The sequence below is a fragment of the Cariama cristata genome, unplaced genomic scaffold (assembly GCF_000690535.1).
Source record: "Cariama cristata isolate BGI_N322 unplaced genomic scaffold, ASM69053v1 scaffold14874, whole genome shotgun sequence".
Classification (NCBI taxonomy): Eukaryota; Metazoa; Chordata; class Aves; order Cariamiformes; family Cariamidae; genus Cariama; species Cariama cristata.
The window spans coordinates 1,004-14,084 of record NW_009614775.1 but is presented as its reverse complement, the minus strand read 5'-3'; the positions used below and the strand labels follow the sequence as shown (position 1 = coordinate 14,084).

The window sequence follows — 13,081 nt, the reverse complement described above, 5'->3', positions numbered from 1 at the left end:
AAGACTTTACTAAAGTCTAGGTAGACAATCTCCAGAGCCCTTCCCTCCTCCACCAAGCAGGTCAAAGAGGGTATGTCTGAATATGTGGGTACAGATTTGCAAAGCAGATATAGGCATTGGAGCATATGGAAGCACTGGATATTTTGGATTAAATGTGTTATTGATGTAACCACTGTTTTATTTGGGAACTGGCAGACAGTAGTGATGGCCTGGAAGTCAAGATACCTGAGCAGTCTCCCCTGCGTGTTGTCCTGGGAAGCTCCCTGAACATCCCCTGTTACTTCAACATCCCAGAGGAAGAGGACTCTGAACCCACGGATCAAATGGAGCAAGCTCTCAAACGGGACAGAAGTCGTCTTGTTAGTGGCCACCGGTGGGAAAATCCGGCTCAACACCGAGTACAGGGAGGCGATCTCCTTGCCCAATTATCCCGCTATCCCCACTGATGCCACTTTGGAAATCAAGGCGCTGAGATCCAACCACACTGGGATTTATCGCTGTGAAGTGATGTATGGGATTGAGGACAGACAAGACACAATAGAGGTCCTAGTGAAAGGTGAGATCCTGCCCTTGCTCTTTCCTCTCAAGATCTTGCTGCCTGGCCTGGACAGAAGGGGAGGAAGAAATCTATGGGCAGAGGAGGTACTGCTCTCCCCATAGGCATAAACGCTTTCAGTCAGGTCACAGATAAGGCAGTGGGTAGGTGAGCAGAAGCCCTGGGCCAGGCATTTATTTCAGCAGGCTAGAACCAGACTAAACAAACCAGTAGAGTGATTCATAGCAGAATATATGGCAATAAAATGACTCTCCTGGCAGAAAGTGAGTTACAGAGACAGCAAGACGACATCCTTGGCAGGAGGTGGTACTGGATACGCTGGGCTGTTGCTCAGAGGGGTGAAGCTGGAATAGGGCCATTATAAGACCTTTTTTTTCTTCCAGCATTCTAGGAGATGGGATGCCCTCAGCTGGAGAATTGGTCTGTTCTGGAAAAACTTTCCCTATCATCTTGCAAAGCCCATCCTAGTAATAGGTGGATAAAATAACAAAAGTTTCCTACAGTCTTTACCTTTATCATGGTTTTTGCTTTCAGTGTAGGACAGGGCGACAGCTTCCACTACAACAGTTAACCAGCAGGTCTCTGCTGCTCACATGCACTGGAGTACATACCTGACAGTGGAGGCTGGGAGCCTCCTCATTGCCTCCTGGTGAATTTTCCACTTGACTTAAAGCCTATTCATGCCAGACCAGTGTGTACCATTAGCCATCCTTTACAAAGATCCGTGTTCATCAAAAAAATACAACTTAGAGATGTTTGCAACAGATCTGGAGATTTTAAATGTATTTGTCTCACTATTTTTTCCTGAGTGTTTCTACAGTGATTGACACTGTGTACCCTTGGTCCTGAGCAGGACCTTGGGAGGTGGCAGCTTTCAAACCTGCATGGCAGCACAGTCCCTGCTCTGCCCCACTAGCTGATTTCTGAACCATATGTTTAAAACAGTGCACAGATCTGTATCAGAAAAGTATTGAGCCCTTCTGACAGTGATATAGCTCTGTGTTCTGGGCAATGGGTTTCCTCCCACTGTTCTCACTACTATTCAGGCACAGGCTTTTAATCCACCATGACTTTGTTACAGCACCATGGGTGAGCAGTCGCTGTCCTAGGTCACCAATGTGCTCCACAAGGTCCTGTGAAAGAAGCCCATCAAGTGACCCTTGGCTTGAGATGCTCAGATACAATCAGCATAAATACTTCATTGTTTCTAGTTGACATGTAGTATCTGTTCTTTGAATCCATAACTTCTTTAGAAGGAAAGGGGCTGGTTGCTCTCTAGCAGACATGTGAGCAATGGCCATTGTGTTTTCCAGGCATCGTATTCCACTACAGAGCAATCTCCACAAGGTACACCTTGAACTTTGAGAAAGCAAAGCAGGCCTGTATCCAGAACAGTGCTGTCATTGCTACTCCCGAGCAGCTGCAAGCTGCCTACGAGGATGGGTACGAGCAGTGTGATGCTGGCTGGCTGGCTGATCAGACTGTCAGGTAATGAATGGTGGAGGGACAAGGAAAGCCACAGCAGGGTCATTAGGGAAGGGTTTCTGTAATGAAGCCACCGATTGAGAACAGTTGAGAAACAGTTGCTAAATAACAGCTGTTGTAATTGCTGGTGTGCAGAGGGAGGTGGTGGATGGCAAGCCATTCTCTGCCAGGGGGGATTCTGTAGTAGGAAAGCAGGGTAACCACCGTCCTCCTCTGCTGGTGGTGACGACTGAGTGGACAATGGCTTAACCCTGGTCCTTCATCCTCCCTGAACAAAACAGATGCTATGCCAACATGCACAAGTGTGGCTCAACTGTACCCAGCTGTGCATCCCCTGCTGGGGAGGCACCTTGGCCTGACATCTTTGGCCAGTGTTCCCAGGGACCTGCCGTGCTCAGGACCATCAGAGAGAGGGCAGGACAGCAAATCATCCTTCCCCTTCCCCATAACCCAGGAAAAGCCATAAATTGTCACACTGCACAGTGCTCCGCAGCTCCCTCCCAGCCTCGCTGTAGCTGCCAGGGCCCTTCTCCCCAGCTCCTTATGCACCCTCTCTCTCCAGGTACCCCATCCACTGGCCCCGGGAGCGCTGCTATGGCGACAAGGATGAATTTCCAGGAGTGAGGACCTACGGTGTCCGTGAGCCAGATGAAACCTATGATGTTTACTGCTATGCAGAGCAAATGCAAGGTGATTTGGGGCTTTCGTTGTTAATGAACATAGAAGCAGCCAAAGCTGTGATCATGCCTAGACCGGACAACAGTAAATACAGAGGCAAAGGTCCTAGAGGCAAGACAGGTTAAAGATGGAAAAGCACATACAGCAGCAAGGCCAGATGTTCTCTACAGTCTCTTTGTTAGACTTTGGACAATTTTAATGTCAAATGACTAATGCGGTACAGAGGGTGGAGTTCGTCTAACCTCCACTTGAGTCCATGCCATCCTGCATGTCTCTGGTCATCCATTGAGGGTGTGACATTCAGAGGCGTCCATCACCCATGCTTATGTCAGGGATTCATTGAAATATTCAGCACATCAGAACTGAAATTGTCCTTTATCTTCCTCTCGCCCTGTGGCTCCAGCTGGTTTAGTGTGTTTTACTCCAGTCTGTATTCAGTCTGTAAGACTCTTTTTCTTCTGGTCTTTATAGACAGTCACCAACATGGGGTTGCAGTTCAGCTGTAATACACAGGATTTTTCATCTTATCCAGATACTCGGGAGTGGGGAGGGAAAAGAAAGGCAATTGGGATTAAATTCTACAACTCATTCCTGTGTTAATGGGTGATGTGATTGCAGGTAAAGTCTTCTATGCCACCGCCCCAGAGAAGTTCACCTTCCAAGAAGCCTTCGACAAATGCCGCAGTTTGGGAGCCCGTTTGGCCACCACGGGAGAGCTGTACTTGGCCTGGAAGGACGGCATGGATATGTGCAGCGCAGGCTGGCTGGCCGATCGCAGCGTCCGCTACCCCATTTCCAGAGCACGGCCCAATTGCGGAGGAAACCTGGTGGGCGTGCGAACAGTGTACCTGTACGTCAACCAAACAGGGTACCCTCACCCCGACTCTCGCTACGATGCCATCTGCTATAGTGGTGAGTGCATCAGGGCTGTGGGACTGAGCAGTGTGTCTCTACACATCAGCAAGCAGGAGCTCCCTGGCCAGAGTTAACCTCTGGCTTCTTTAGTTGGTTTTTTTTTTTTAAAGAGGGCAGGGGAAAAAGCAGGTTTGGCAAAGGACTTAGTCCTCTGTTCATGCTCAGGTAGGATGCAGATCCAGAAAGGGCATGGATGCCTGACCTGTATGGGGAGCTCTGAGGAGGTGGGTGTAACACAGCCCTCTTCTCTCCAGTCCTCCCACTCCTTCCAGATTTGGTAGCTCTCCTGGAGACACGGAGAGGAGATCAGGTGCTCCATGTACAAGACTTTGAATGCTGGAGATGGAAGAGAAGGAAAAAGAAAACAGGTCTGACCCTGAAGATGTGTATAATGCTGTGACGTGGTACAGACACGTGCCTGAGTTTCAAGACTGGGATAAACCAGAGACTGCGGCAGTTGCTGGCAGTCAGAAATGGGGCAAAATTGCACCTAGGAAGCCGAGAGCATTGCAGCTACTCCCCCTTTCTTCTAACTGCACACTTCTCCCTGCAGCAAGAAGGGGGCAAAGCACAGTGGTATATGGTTTGTTCAGGGCAAACAGAGGCTAACGTTCAAATAGAATTGCCATCTTTAAAAAAATAACAATATTTTTAAAAATGTTTTGAAACCCCTTTGATACAAACCTATTGTGCCCAGATGCCTGCATGATCAGTGTGTCAGGAGGCCCTGTAAAACCTCCCAGACCCGTTGGGAGGTATCCAGCAGCATGGCCAAGCTAAAGACTGGTCCACCAAGCCACAGCTTTCTGGTTATCTCAGAGCATGCATCTGAAACTGCTGAGCACAGCCAGTCCTTGTCTGAGCATCTCTATTTAATTCTCTGGATCCCTTGAGGTCTGAGAGGTACCAGATAAAATGAACTAGCAGGAAAACGGAATTGGAAATAAATAGAGCAGGGAAAGCAGTATCAGAGGAAAAGCCTGACAGTGTCTCATTATCTCTCCCTCCCCAGCTGAGACCTGCCTTGCTGCATATACAAGATGTCCCATCCCTCCCTCACCTGCCCAGTTCTGTTTTATGCTGCACTTATGCTCCACCATCCTTGCTGTAGGCTGACCTGCTCAGTGGCATGTTAAGTACATTATCCTACACCCAAGGGATGTCACTTGAGCAGGAAAGTGATTCGAGAGTGGAAAGGTGGGAGATGTTTGAATATATTTGGTACAGCAAGTGGCATTGGCTGACCTGGTGATGGGGTTACCATGCTTATATGTGATAAGACTTAAGTCGTCGCCTGGGCAGAGCAGAAGGAGATCATGATCCAGGTGAGACTTCATGCATTGAGTGTGAGGATCCAGTTGTCATTCTCCCACGTCTCAGAGCTACTGTGGAGGTTATCCGAGCTCCCCTCCTTCCCTCCGGCCACCTTAAATTCCTTGCAGCAGGCACTAGAGGTCAGTGCAGACTGGGATATGGACAAGGTGTTCCCGGGAAGGATCGCTGGGAGGAGAGCAGGGAAAGTCCTCTCTGATTTACCAGCTGAGGAGCATGCGGTGGCTCATTGCCTCTGACTCACGAACATGCTCTCGGTGCTCAGGTGTTGTAAAGAGCCAGAGTGGAGGAAGGAAAACCATTTCTTTTACCAGACTGGATGATTTCCCTGCTCCTCTCAGAGCCAGCAAACACCCAGGTGCTTCTCAGAGGCAGCACCAGCACCGTAAACCTTGCTAGACTGACCGTGTCCTCTCTGATTGCTGCTTTGTTTCCTGATGTAGGGGATGACATTGAGACTCTGGTCCCAGGGCAGTTCATCGATGAGAGGGGAGGTGAGTTGGGCAGCGCTTTCACTGTCCAGACCGTCACCCAGACCGAAATGGAGCTGCCTCTGCCACGCAACGCCACGGAGGAGGAAGCCCGTGGCAGCATCGCCACCCTGGAGCCCATTGAGATCACACCCACAGCCACGGAGATGTACGAGGGCTTCACCGTCCTGCCCGATCTCTTCGCCACCGGTGTCACAGTAGAGACAGCTACCCCTGAGGAAGAGAACGTCACCAGGGGGGATGTCACAGGGGTGTGGGCTGTACCTGAAGAGCTCACCACCATAGCCTTAGGCACTGTCCTCACCACCGAAATGGCAGAAGTGAGCTCGGTGGAACAGGTTGTGATGGTAACTGCCACATCAGGACTAGAGTCTGCCTCGGCGTTCACAGTGGAAGATCAGCTTGTGCAAGTGACAGCAGTCCCCGGTCTCGGTCTTCTCCCTGAGCAGCCCGTCTCCCCCACGGGTAAGTCACCAGGACTCTGAGAAGCCTGAAGATCAGTTTCTCCTAGAGGTAACCATTCAGCTGACAACAGCCTGAGTTTCTGCCGTCACAGAGGGCATCCAAATCCCTGAAAGTGTGCATGGCTGTTTGGGTTCAGGGAAAGGCTGAGTGCCTCCACTACGGTAGTCAGGAAGGGTGAGGAGGATGTTGTGGACCACCCCATCATGTGCTGAAAAGGGTTTAGCTGGCTGATGCTTGGGGCTGCAGTGATCACACTCTGCACTCCCATGGGCATCTGGCTCCAGGGAAGGGGAAAGTCGAGGTAGGAAGATCCTAGAGGAGGGCTAAAGAGATCCCCAGAACATCACCCTCAATGGCAGCAAAGCTCAGTGAATGAGGCATCTCCTTCAAAGTGGGTTTGACAGGCACTGGTCCTTGCACTGTTGTTGGGAAGACCCTTTCTGGTCACGCATCTCAGTGGAGGGAGGGTCCCATATCTGCTGTCTCACCATGACTTCTCTTCCCCCAGGTGTGGTCTTTCACTACCGTGCTGCCACCAGCAGATACGCCTTCTCCTTCGTCCAAGCCCAGCAGGCCTGCCTGGAGAACAACGCAGTTATCGCCACTCCCGAACAGCTCCAGGCTGCCTATGAGGCTGGCTTTGACCAGTGTGATGCCGGCTGGCTGCGGGACCAGACAGTCAGGTAAAACTATATTGACTTGGTGAAGACATCTCTCAAAATTACTATTCAGCCATGAAATCGAGGCTTTACTCTGGTCTGTCCTGCTGCTCCGCTCATTAGCATCTAAAACTTTGCTGACCTAAGGTTGTCTTCAGGCTGTGATATCTAGTGGCCAATAGACCTGTTCTTCTCAACCTCTCCTACCCGTTTCCTAATCTGTGTATACATCCTGCAGCACTGAGCTCCCCTGACATGTAGGAAAAGCAGAGGAAAGTTTGTATTCGTTGCCCCAAGCTGTAAGTGGACTTGTTTCCAAGTCACGCTGGGGGCTCTGAGCACCTCTAACGGTGAAGTGTTCATGTCCTGCTCCCAAGTACATTGAGGTTCTTCAGTCCAGGGTACATAAGGTTGAACTTGGCTTACCTTTTTTCTTCTTCTTTTGGTAGATATCCCATTGTGAATCCCCGAAGTAACTGCATAGGAGACAAAGAGAACTCTCCAGGTGTGCGGTCGTACGGCATGCGCCCAGCCTCGGAGACCTACGATGTGTACTGCTACATCGACAGGCTCAAGGGTACTTTCTCTTCTTTCCTCTGGGCACGGCTGTGGAGCAAAAATGTGCTTCACACCTCCACGTCTGCATGTGCCTGGGTGGGATGCAGACACTCACGCCTGTTTTCTCTCCCATACCTCAGGTGAGGTGTTCTTCGCAACCCAGCCAGAGCAGTTCACCTTCCCAGAAGCTCAGCAGTACTGTAAGAGCCAAAATGCCACGCTGGCCTCTGTTGGCCAACTTCATGCCGCCTGGAAGCAGGGCCTGGACAGATGTTACGCTGGCTGGTTATCTGACGGCAGCCTTCGTTATCCCATCGTAAGCCCCCGTCCCGCTTGCGGGGGGGATGCGCCTGGTGTGAGAACCGTCTACCAGCACTACAACCAGACGGGCTTTCCTGACCCATTGTCTCGGCATCATGCCTTCTGCTTCAGAGGTACATTTCCCACCCTTTGCAGGGAGCGTAGACCTATCTCCTCGGGAAAAGGGATTTCATGAGGGAGGTTGGGCATATCGGGGTGCCGGTTTGGGCAAAGCACCTCACCAGCATCTTGAACTGTGAATTTTTGGAAACTCCCTCCAATACCTTTTTGTTCCAGGTCTGCCACCTGCAGAGGAGGAGGGAGTCACCTCGTTCTTTGAAGATGTGCTGGCAACCCAAGTGATCCCAGGAGTGGAGGGGATACCCTCTGGGGAGGAGGTGACTGTGGAGACAGAGTTTGCCACTCAACCTGAGAATCAGACAGCCTGGGGGACAGAGGTCTTTCCAACTGATGTGTCGCTGCTCTCAGGTGGGTCAGAGCTTCCCCGTCTCCTGGGTCACATTTGGCTGATGTTATAGGGTTGGGACACTCCCAAAATAAATGGGCTGTGGTGTCCTTGCTGAAGGGGACTCCCTCTAAAGGTAGATGATTATCACCGTATTAGCAAAGTCTGAGTCTGTGCACACAGGAGGAGCTACACATGTATATAATTGAACTTTTGTCTAGGGCTGAACTAAATGACCAGCAGACCAGCACACACAGCACTGCCAGAGCACCTTACGAAATATGTTGTTGTGTAACCGGGATGGGGAAGACAGGCTAGAAACAGATCTCAGGCCATGCTTTCTAGGGAGGACAGAGCTGCAGTGTGGTCAGAGCAGCACCAAGCTTTTTCTCTTCCACATGTTATCTCCAAGGAAGCAGTAGCTTGGTTTTGGCACCTGGGAATTGGTTGCTATCATCCTGTGTCAGAAGATTATATATTCCATCAGATTCCCAGAGATACTTACTTTATAGTTGTTTAAGATATAATGTTCATTAACAAATTTGAAGGGACCAGATTATTTCTGCAAGCACATAGGGCTTTGTGCCTTTATCCCAAAGGTATCAGTTTGGAAGTAAAGTCAACCAGAAAATTGTTAATAACTTCTTTAAAACAATTTAGTAAATAATTTTTGTATCTCACTCTCTTTGTTCACTTTTTCTTTTCCAGTAAGTCCAACTGCTTTTCCTCCAACTACCATAATACCAGAGGAAACAAGTACCGATGCTTCCATCAGCGAAGTGTCAGGGGAAGTGACTGAATCTGGAGAACATCAAGTCAGTGGTGAATTTTCAGCATCCGGGTGGGTATCTGGAGTCCCGGATACAAGTGGAGAACCAGCTTCTGGAGTTTTTGAACTTAGTGGAGAACATTCAGGGATCGGAGAAAGTGGATTACCATCGGTAGACCTGCATACCAGTGGCTTTCTACCTGGAGAAAGCGGGCTACCCTCAGGGGACCTGAGTGGCATGCCTTCTGGCGTTGTTGACATCAGTGGCCTACCTTCTGCAGAGGAAGATATATCGCTGTCTACTTCAAGGATACCAGAAGTTAGTGGGATGCCATCTGGAGCGGAAAGCAGTGGGCTGCCTTCTGGATTTAGTGGAGAAGTCTCTGGCACTGAGCTAGTCAGCGGCATGTCATCTGGAGAGGAAAGTGGGCTCGCCTCTGGTTTTCCTACTGTCTCCCTTGTGGATACCACATTGGTGGAAGTTGTCACAACAGTGCCAGAACGGCAAGAGGAGGGAAAAGGATCCATCGGAGTCAGCGGTGAAGGAGATATGTCAGGGCTCCCATCCACTGAGTGGGACACCAGTGGCAGAACCCAAGGTTTACCCTCAGGAACTGAGCTCAGCGGGGAGTCTTCTGGGGTACCTGAGCTCAGTGGGGAGCCCTCCGGAGGGCCTGAGCTCAGTGGGGAGCCTTCTGGGGTACCCGAGCTCAGTGGGGAGCCCTCCGGAGGGCCTGAGCTTAGTGGGGAGCCTTCTGGGGTACCCGAGCTCAGCGGAGAGCCCTCCGGAGGGCCTGAGCTTAGTGGGGAGCCTTCTGGGGTACCCGAGCTCAGCGGGGAGCCCTCTGGAGGGCCTGAGTTCAGCGGGTTGCCCTCAGGACTGGATGTCAGCGGAGAACCATCTGGAACTCATGAGGTCAGTGGCCTGGTGGACCTAAGTGGCCTTACTTCTGGTATTGATGGAAGCGGTGAGGCCTCGGGCATTACCTTTGTAGATACCAGTTTGGAGGAAGTGACAACAACCCCCTCAATTACAGGAGCAGAAGCAAAAGAGATTTTGGAAATCAGTGGATTGTCTTCAGGAGGAGAAGATGCATCAGGCATGGTATCTGGGAGTTTAGACATCAGTGGTGAGCCTTCTGGGTATGTAGACTTTGGTGGGAGTGTTTCTGGAGTGCTCGAGATGAGCGGACATCCGAGTGGAGTGATTGACAGCAGTGGAGAAGTCTCTGGAGTTGATGTCACCAGTGGCCTACTGTCGGGAGAGGAAAGTGGGCTCACCTCTGGCTTTCCCACAGTCTCTCTTGTGGATACAACTTTGGTGGAAGTTGTAACACAGACGTCGGTTGCACAAGAGGTGGGAGAAGGGCCATCTGGGGTAATAGAAATCAGTGGATTTCTTTCGGGAGACAGAGGACTATCTGGAGAAGGATCCGGAGCCGTGGAGACTAGTGGGTTTCCTTCAGGGACACAAGACTTCAGTGGAGAGCCATCTGGGATCCCGTACATCAGTGGAGACATTTCTGGAGCCACAGATCTAAGTGGACAATCTTCAGCAGTGACTGATGTTAGTGGGGAGGCCTCAGGGCTTCCAGAAGTCACTTTAGTCACTTCTGATTTAGTAGAAGTTGTGACAAGACCAACAGTATCACAGGAACTAGGGGGGGAAACAGCTGTCACTCCCTACAGTTTTGGGCCAAGTGGTGAGGTCTCTGCATCTGGTGAACTAAGTGGGGAAACATCTGCATTGCCAGAAAGAGGTATAGAAACATCAACAGCTTATGAAATCAGTGGTGAAACATCTGCATTTCCTGAAAGTGCTATAGAAACAGCCAGGATTCAAGACATCAGTGGGGAAACATCTGCATTTCCTGAAACCAGTGTAGAAACGTCCACGATTCATGAAATCAGTGGGGAGACATCTGCATTTCCTGAATTTAGCATAGAAACATCAACAATTCAAGAAATCAGTGGAGAAACATCTGCACTTCCTGAAATTATCACAGAAACATCCACAAGTCAAGAAGCCAGGGGTGAAACATCTGGCTACCCTGAAATTATCATAGAAACATCCACAGTTCAAGAAGTAAGTGGGGAAACCTCTGCATTTCCTGAAATTAGCACAGAAACATCCACAATACAAGAAATCAGTGGGGAAACATCTGCATTTCCTGAAATTAGAATAGAAACATTCACAAGTCAAGAGGCCAGGGGTGAAACATCTGGCTACCCTGAAATTAGAATAGAAACATCCACAGTCCATGAAACCAGTGGAGAAACCTCTGCCTTTCCTGAAATTAGCATAGAAACTTCAACAGTACACGAAATCAGTGGAGAAACATCTGCCTTTCCTGAAATTAGCATAGAAACTTCCACAGTCCATGAAATCAGTGGAGAAACATCTGCCTTTCCTGAAATTAGCATAGAAACTTCCACAGTCCATGAAACCAGTGGAGAAACATCTGCCTTTCCTGAAATTAGCATAGAAACTTCAACAATACACGAAATCAGTGGAGAAAGTTCTGCATTTCCTGAAATTAGAATAGAAACATCCACAAATCAAGAAACCAGGGGTGAAACATCTGCCTATCCTGAAATTAGTATAGAAACATCCACAGTTCATGAAACCAGTGGGGAAACATCTGCATTTCCCGAAATCAGCATAGAAACTTCGACGGTCCATGAAATCAGTGGAGAAACATCTGCCTTTCCTGAAATTAGCATAGAAACTTCGACGGTTCATGAAATCAGTGGAGAAAGTTCTGCATTTCCTGAAATTAGAATAGAAACATCCACAAGTCAAGAAGCTCGAGGTGAAACATCTGCATTTCCTGAGGTTATCATAGAAACTTCTACAGTCCATGAAATCAGTGGGGAAACATCTGCCTTTCCTGAGGTTAGCATAGAAACTTCTACAGTCCATGAAATTGGTGGGGAAACATCTGCATTCCCTGAGATTAGTGTAGAAACACCAACAAGTCAAGAAGCCAGGGGTGAAACATCTGCCTATCCCGAAATTAGCATAGAAACATCCACAGTTCAAGAAGTAAGTGGAGAAACCTCTGCATTTCCTGAAATTAGAATAGAAACATCCACAAGTCAAGAAGCTCGGGGTGAAACATCTGCATTTCATGAGACTAATATAGAAACATCCACAGTCCATGAAACCAGTGGAGAAGCATCTGCATTGCCTGCTGCTAACTTCGAAACAGCTGCCACATCTTTGGCCAGTGGTGAGCCCTCTGGTGCTCTGGAGAGGAAGGAAATTCCTGACGCAACATCTGGAGCTGTGACACACTCGATTGCAGCCGTTTCAGGAGAAACCTCTGTCCCAGATGTTGTAATTAGTACCAGTACTCCAGATGTTGAACCAACACAGGCACCCAGGAACCCTGAAGAGGCTCAGCTTGAAATAGAGCCCTCCCCTCCCGTGGTGTCAGGACAAGAGATGGAGACAGCTGTTGTTCTAGAGAATTCCCATCTGCTGGCCACCGCGACTGCTGACCTGCCTCAAGTCTCCCAAGAAGCAATAGACACATTAGGACCCACTACAGAAGGTATCGTCTTCTTCTTGTATGGAAGGGAATGCGCTGTGGAAGGGAAGGGAGGGAGAGGGCATAGCCGTCACTTTTTTGCTTTTTCTACAGCAGAGAACATTAACAGGGGAGCAGAACATTATTGTGGTGGGAAGCCATAAACATGTGGGATTTTTTACAGGTCGTGTTCATAGCTTCTGTCTTAACGAATGATAGCCCATGTTTGAGCAGGTAATGCATTTATCCAGCCACCATAACTGCATCCCTAGAAGCCTCCAAGACCTCCCTCCTGCCTGCCCATGGCAATTACATGTCCCTGGGGAGAGCAGCAGAGGACCAGTTCAAGGGAAGCTCCAGGAGATGCATATCTGGCTTTCCCCCACTGCACCATAGCAGCAGGCATCAGTCGCCCCTCTGAATTGCTGTTCCTGGGGGACGTGGCTGCACCCCAGCCATGCTGAGCAGCTCAGTGGAGCTGGCACCTCCCAGGAATATGATGGAGGCATCGTCTGCTTGTGCCCCCCAGGGTACCCAGGTCATCATTGGGACAGAGGTAGGCTCTCCCCTCTGTTCTCTGCCGGAGGTGGGGGCTCGAAAAAGAGTATTCTGTGAATGGTCATGGAGAGCCGCTGTGAGCAGATCCCTGGGTGTGATATCGCTGGCAAAGGCACTAGGGCATTCACATCCCCTCTGAAATTGCTCTAAGCCATCGCTATACTCTAGAGAAAACAACAATTTTGTCTTCTCATGTGGAAACAACAGCAAAGACAGCTCCACCTGCCAGAGACTTTCACCCTGCCTAAAGGATACAGCTGAGAAGTTGGATAAGACGGGCTGCAAGTCTCTGTCCTGTTTTGTTTCTCTTCCTGTG

At 49.6% G+C, this 13,081-nt stretch overlaps 1 protein-coding gene across 1 annotated transcript; it reads left to right on the top strand.

Annotated features, from left to right (window-relative positions):
* Window positions 1-185: 185 nt before the first annotated feature.
* LOC104157081 (aggrecan core protein-like) lies at window positions 186-12,231 on the top strand (the record flags this gene model as incomplete). Its single annotated transcript, XM_009699555.1, is given in 14 exon segments — window positions 186-304; window positions 306-556; window positions 1,870-2,044; window positions 2,604-2,731; window positions 3,338-3,631; window positions 5,410-5,922; window positions 6,431-6,605; window positions 7,031-7,158; window positions 7,280-7,573; window positions 7,737-7,928; window positions 8,614-9,374; window positions 9,414-10,692; window positions 10,753-11,314; window positions 11,615-12,231. Coding segments are annotated over 14 exon segments (5,488 nt in total), but the record flags the coding sequence as incomplete, so codon positions are not given.
* Window positions 12,232-13,081: the final 850 nt, after the last annotated feature.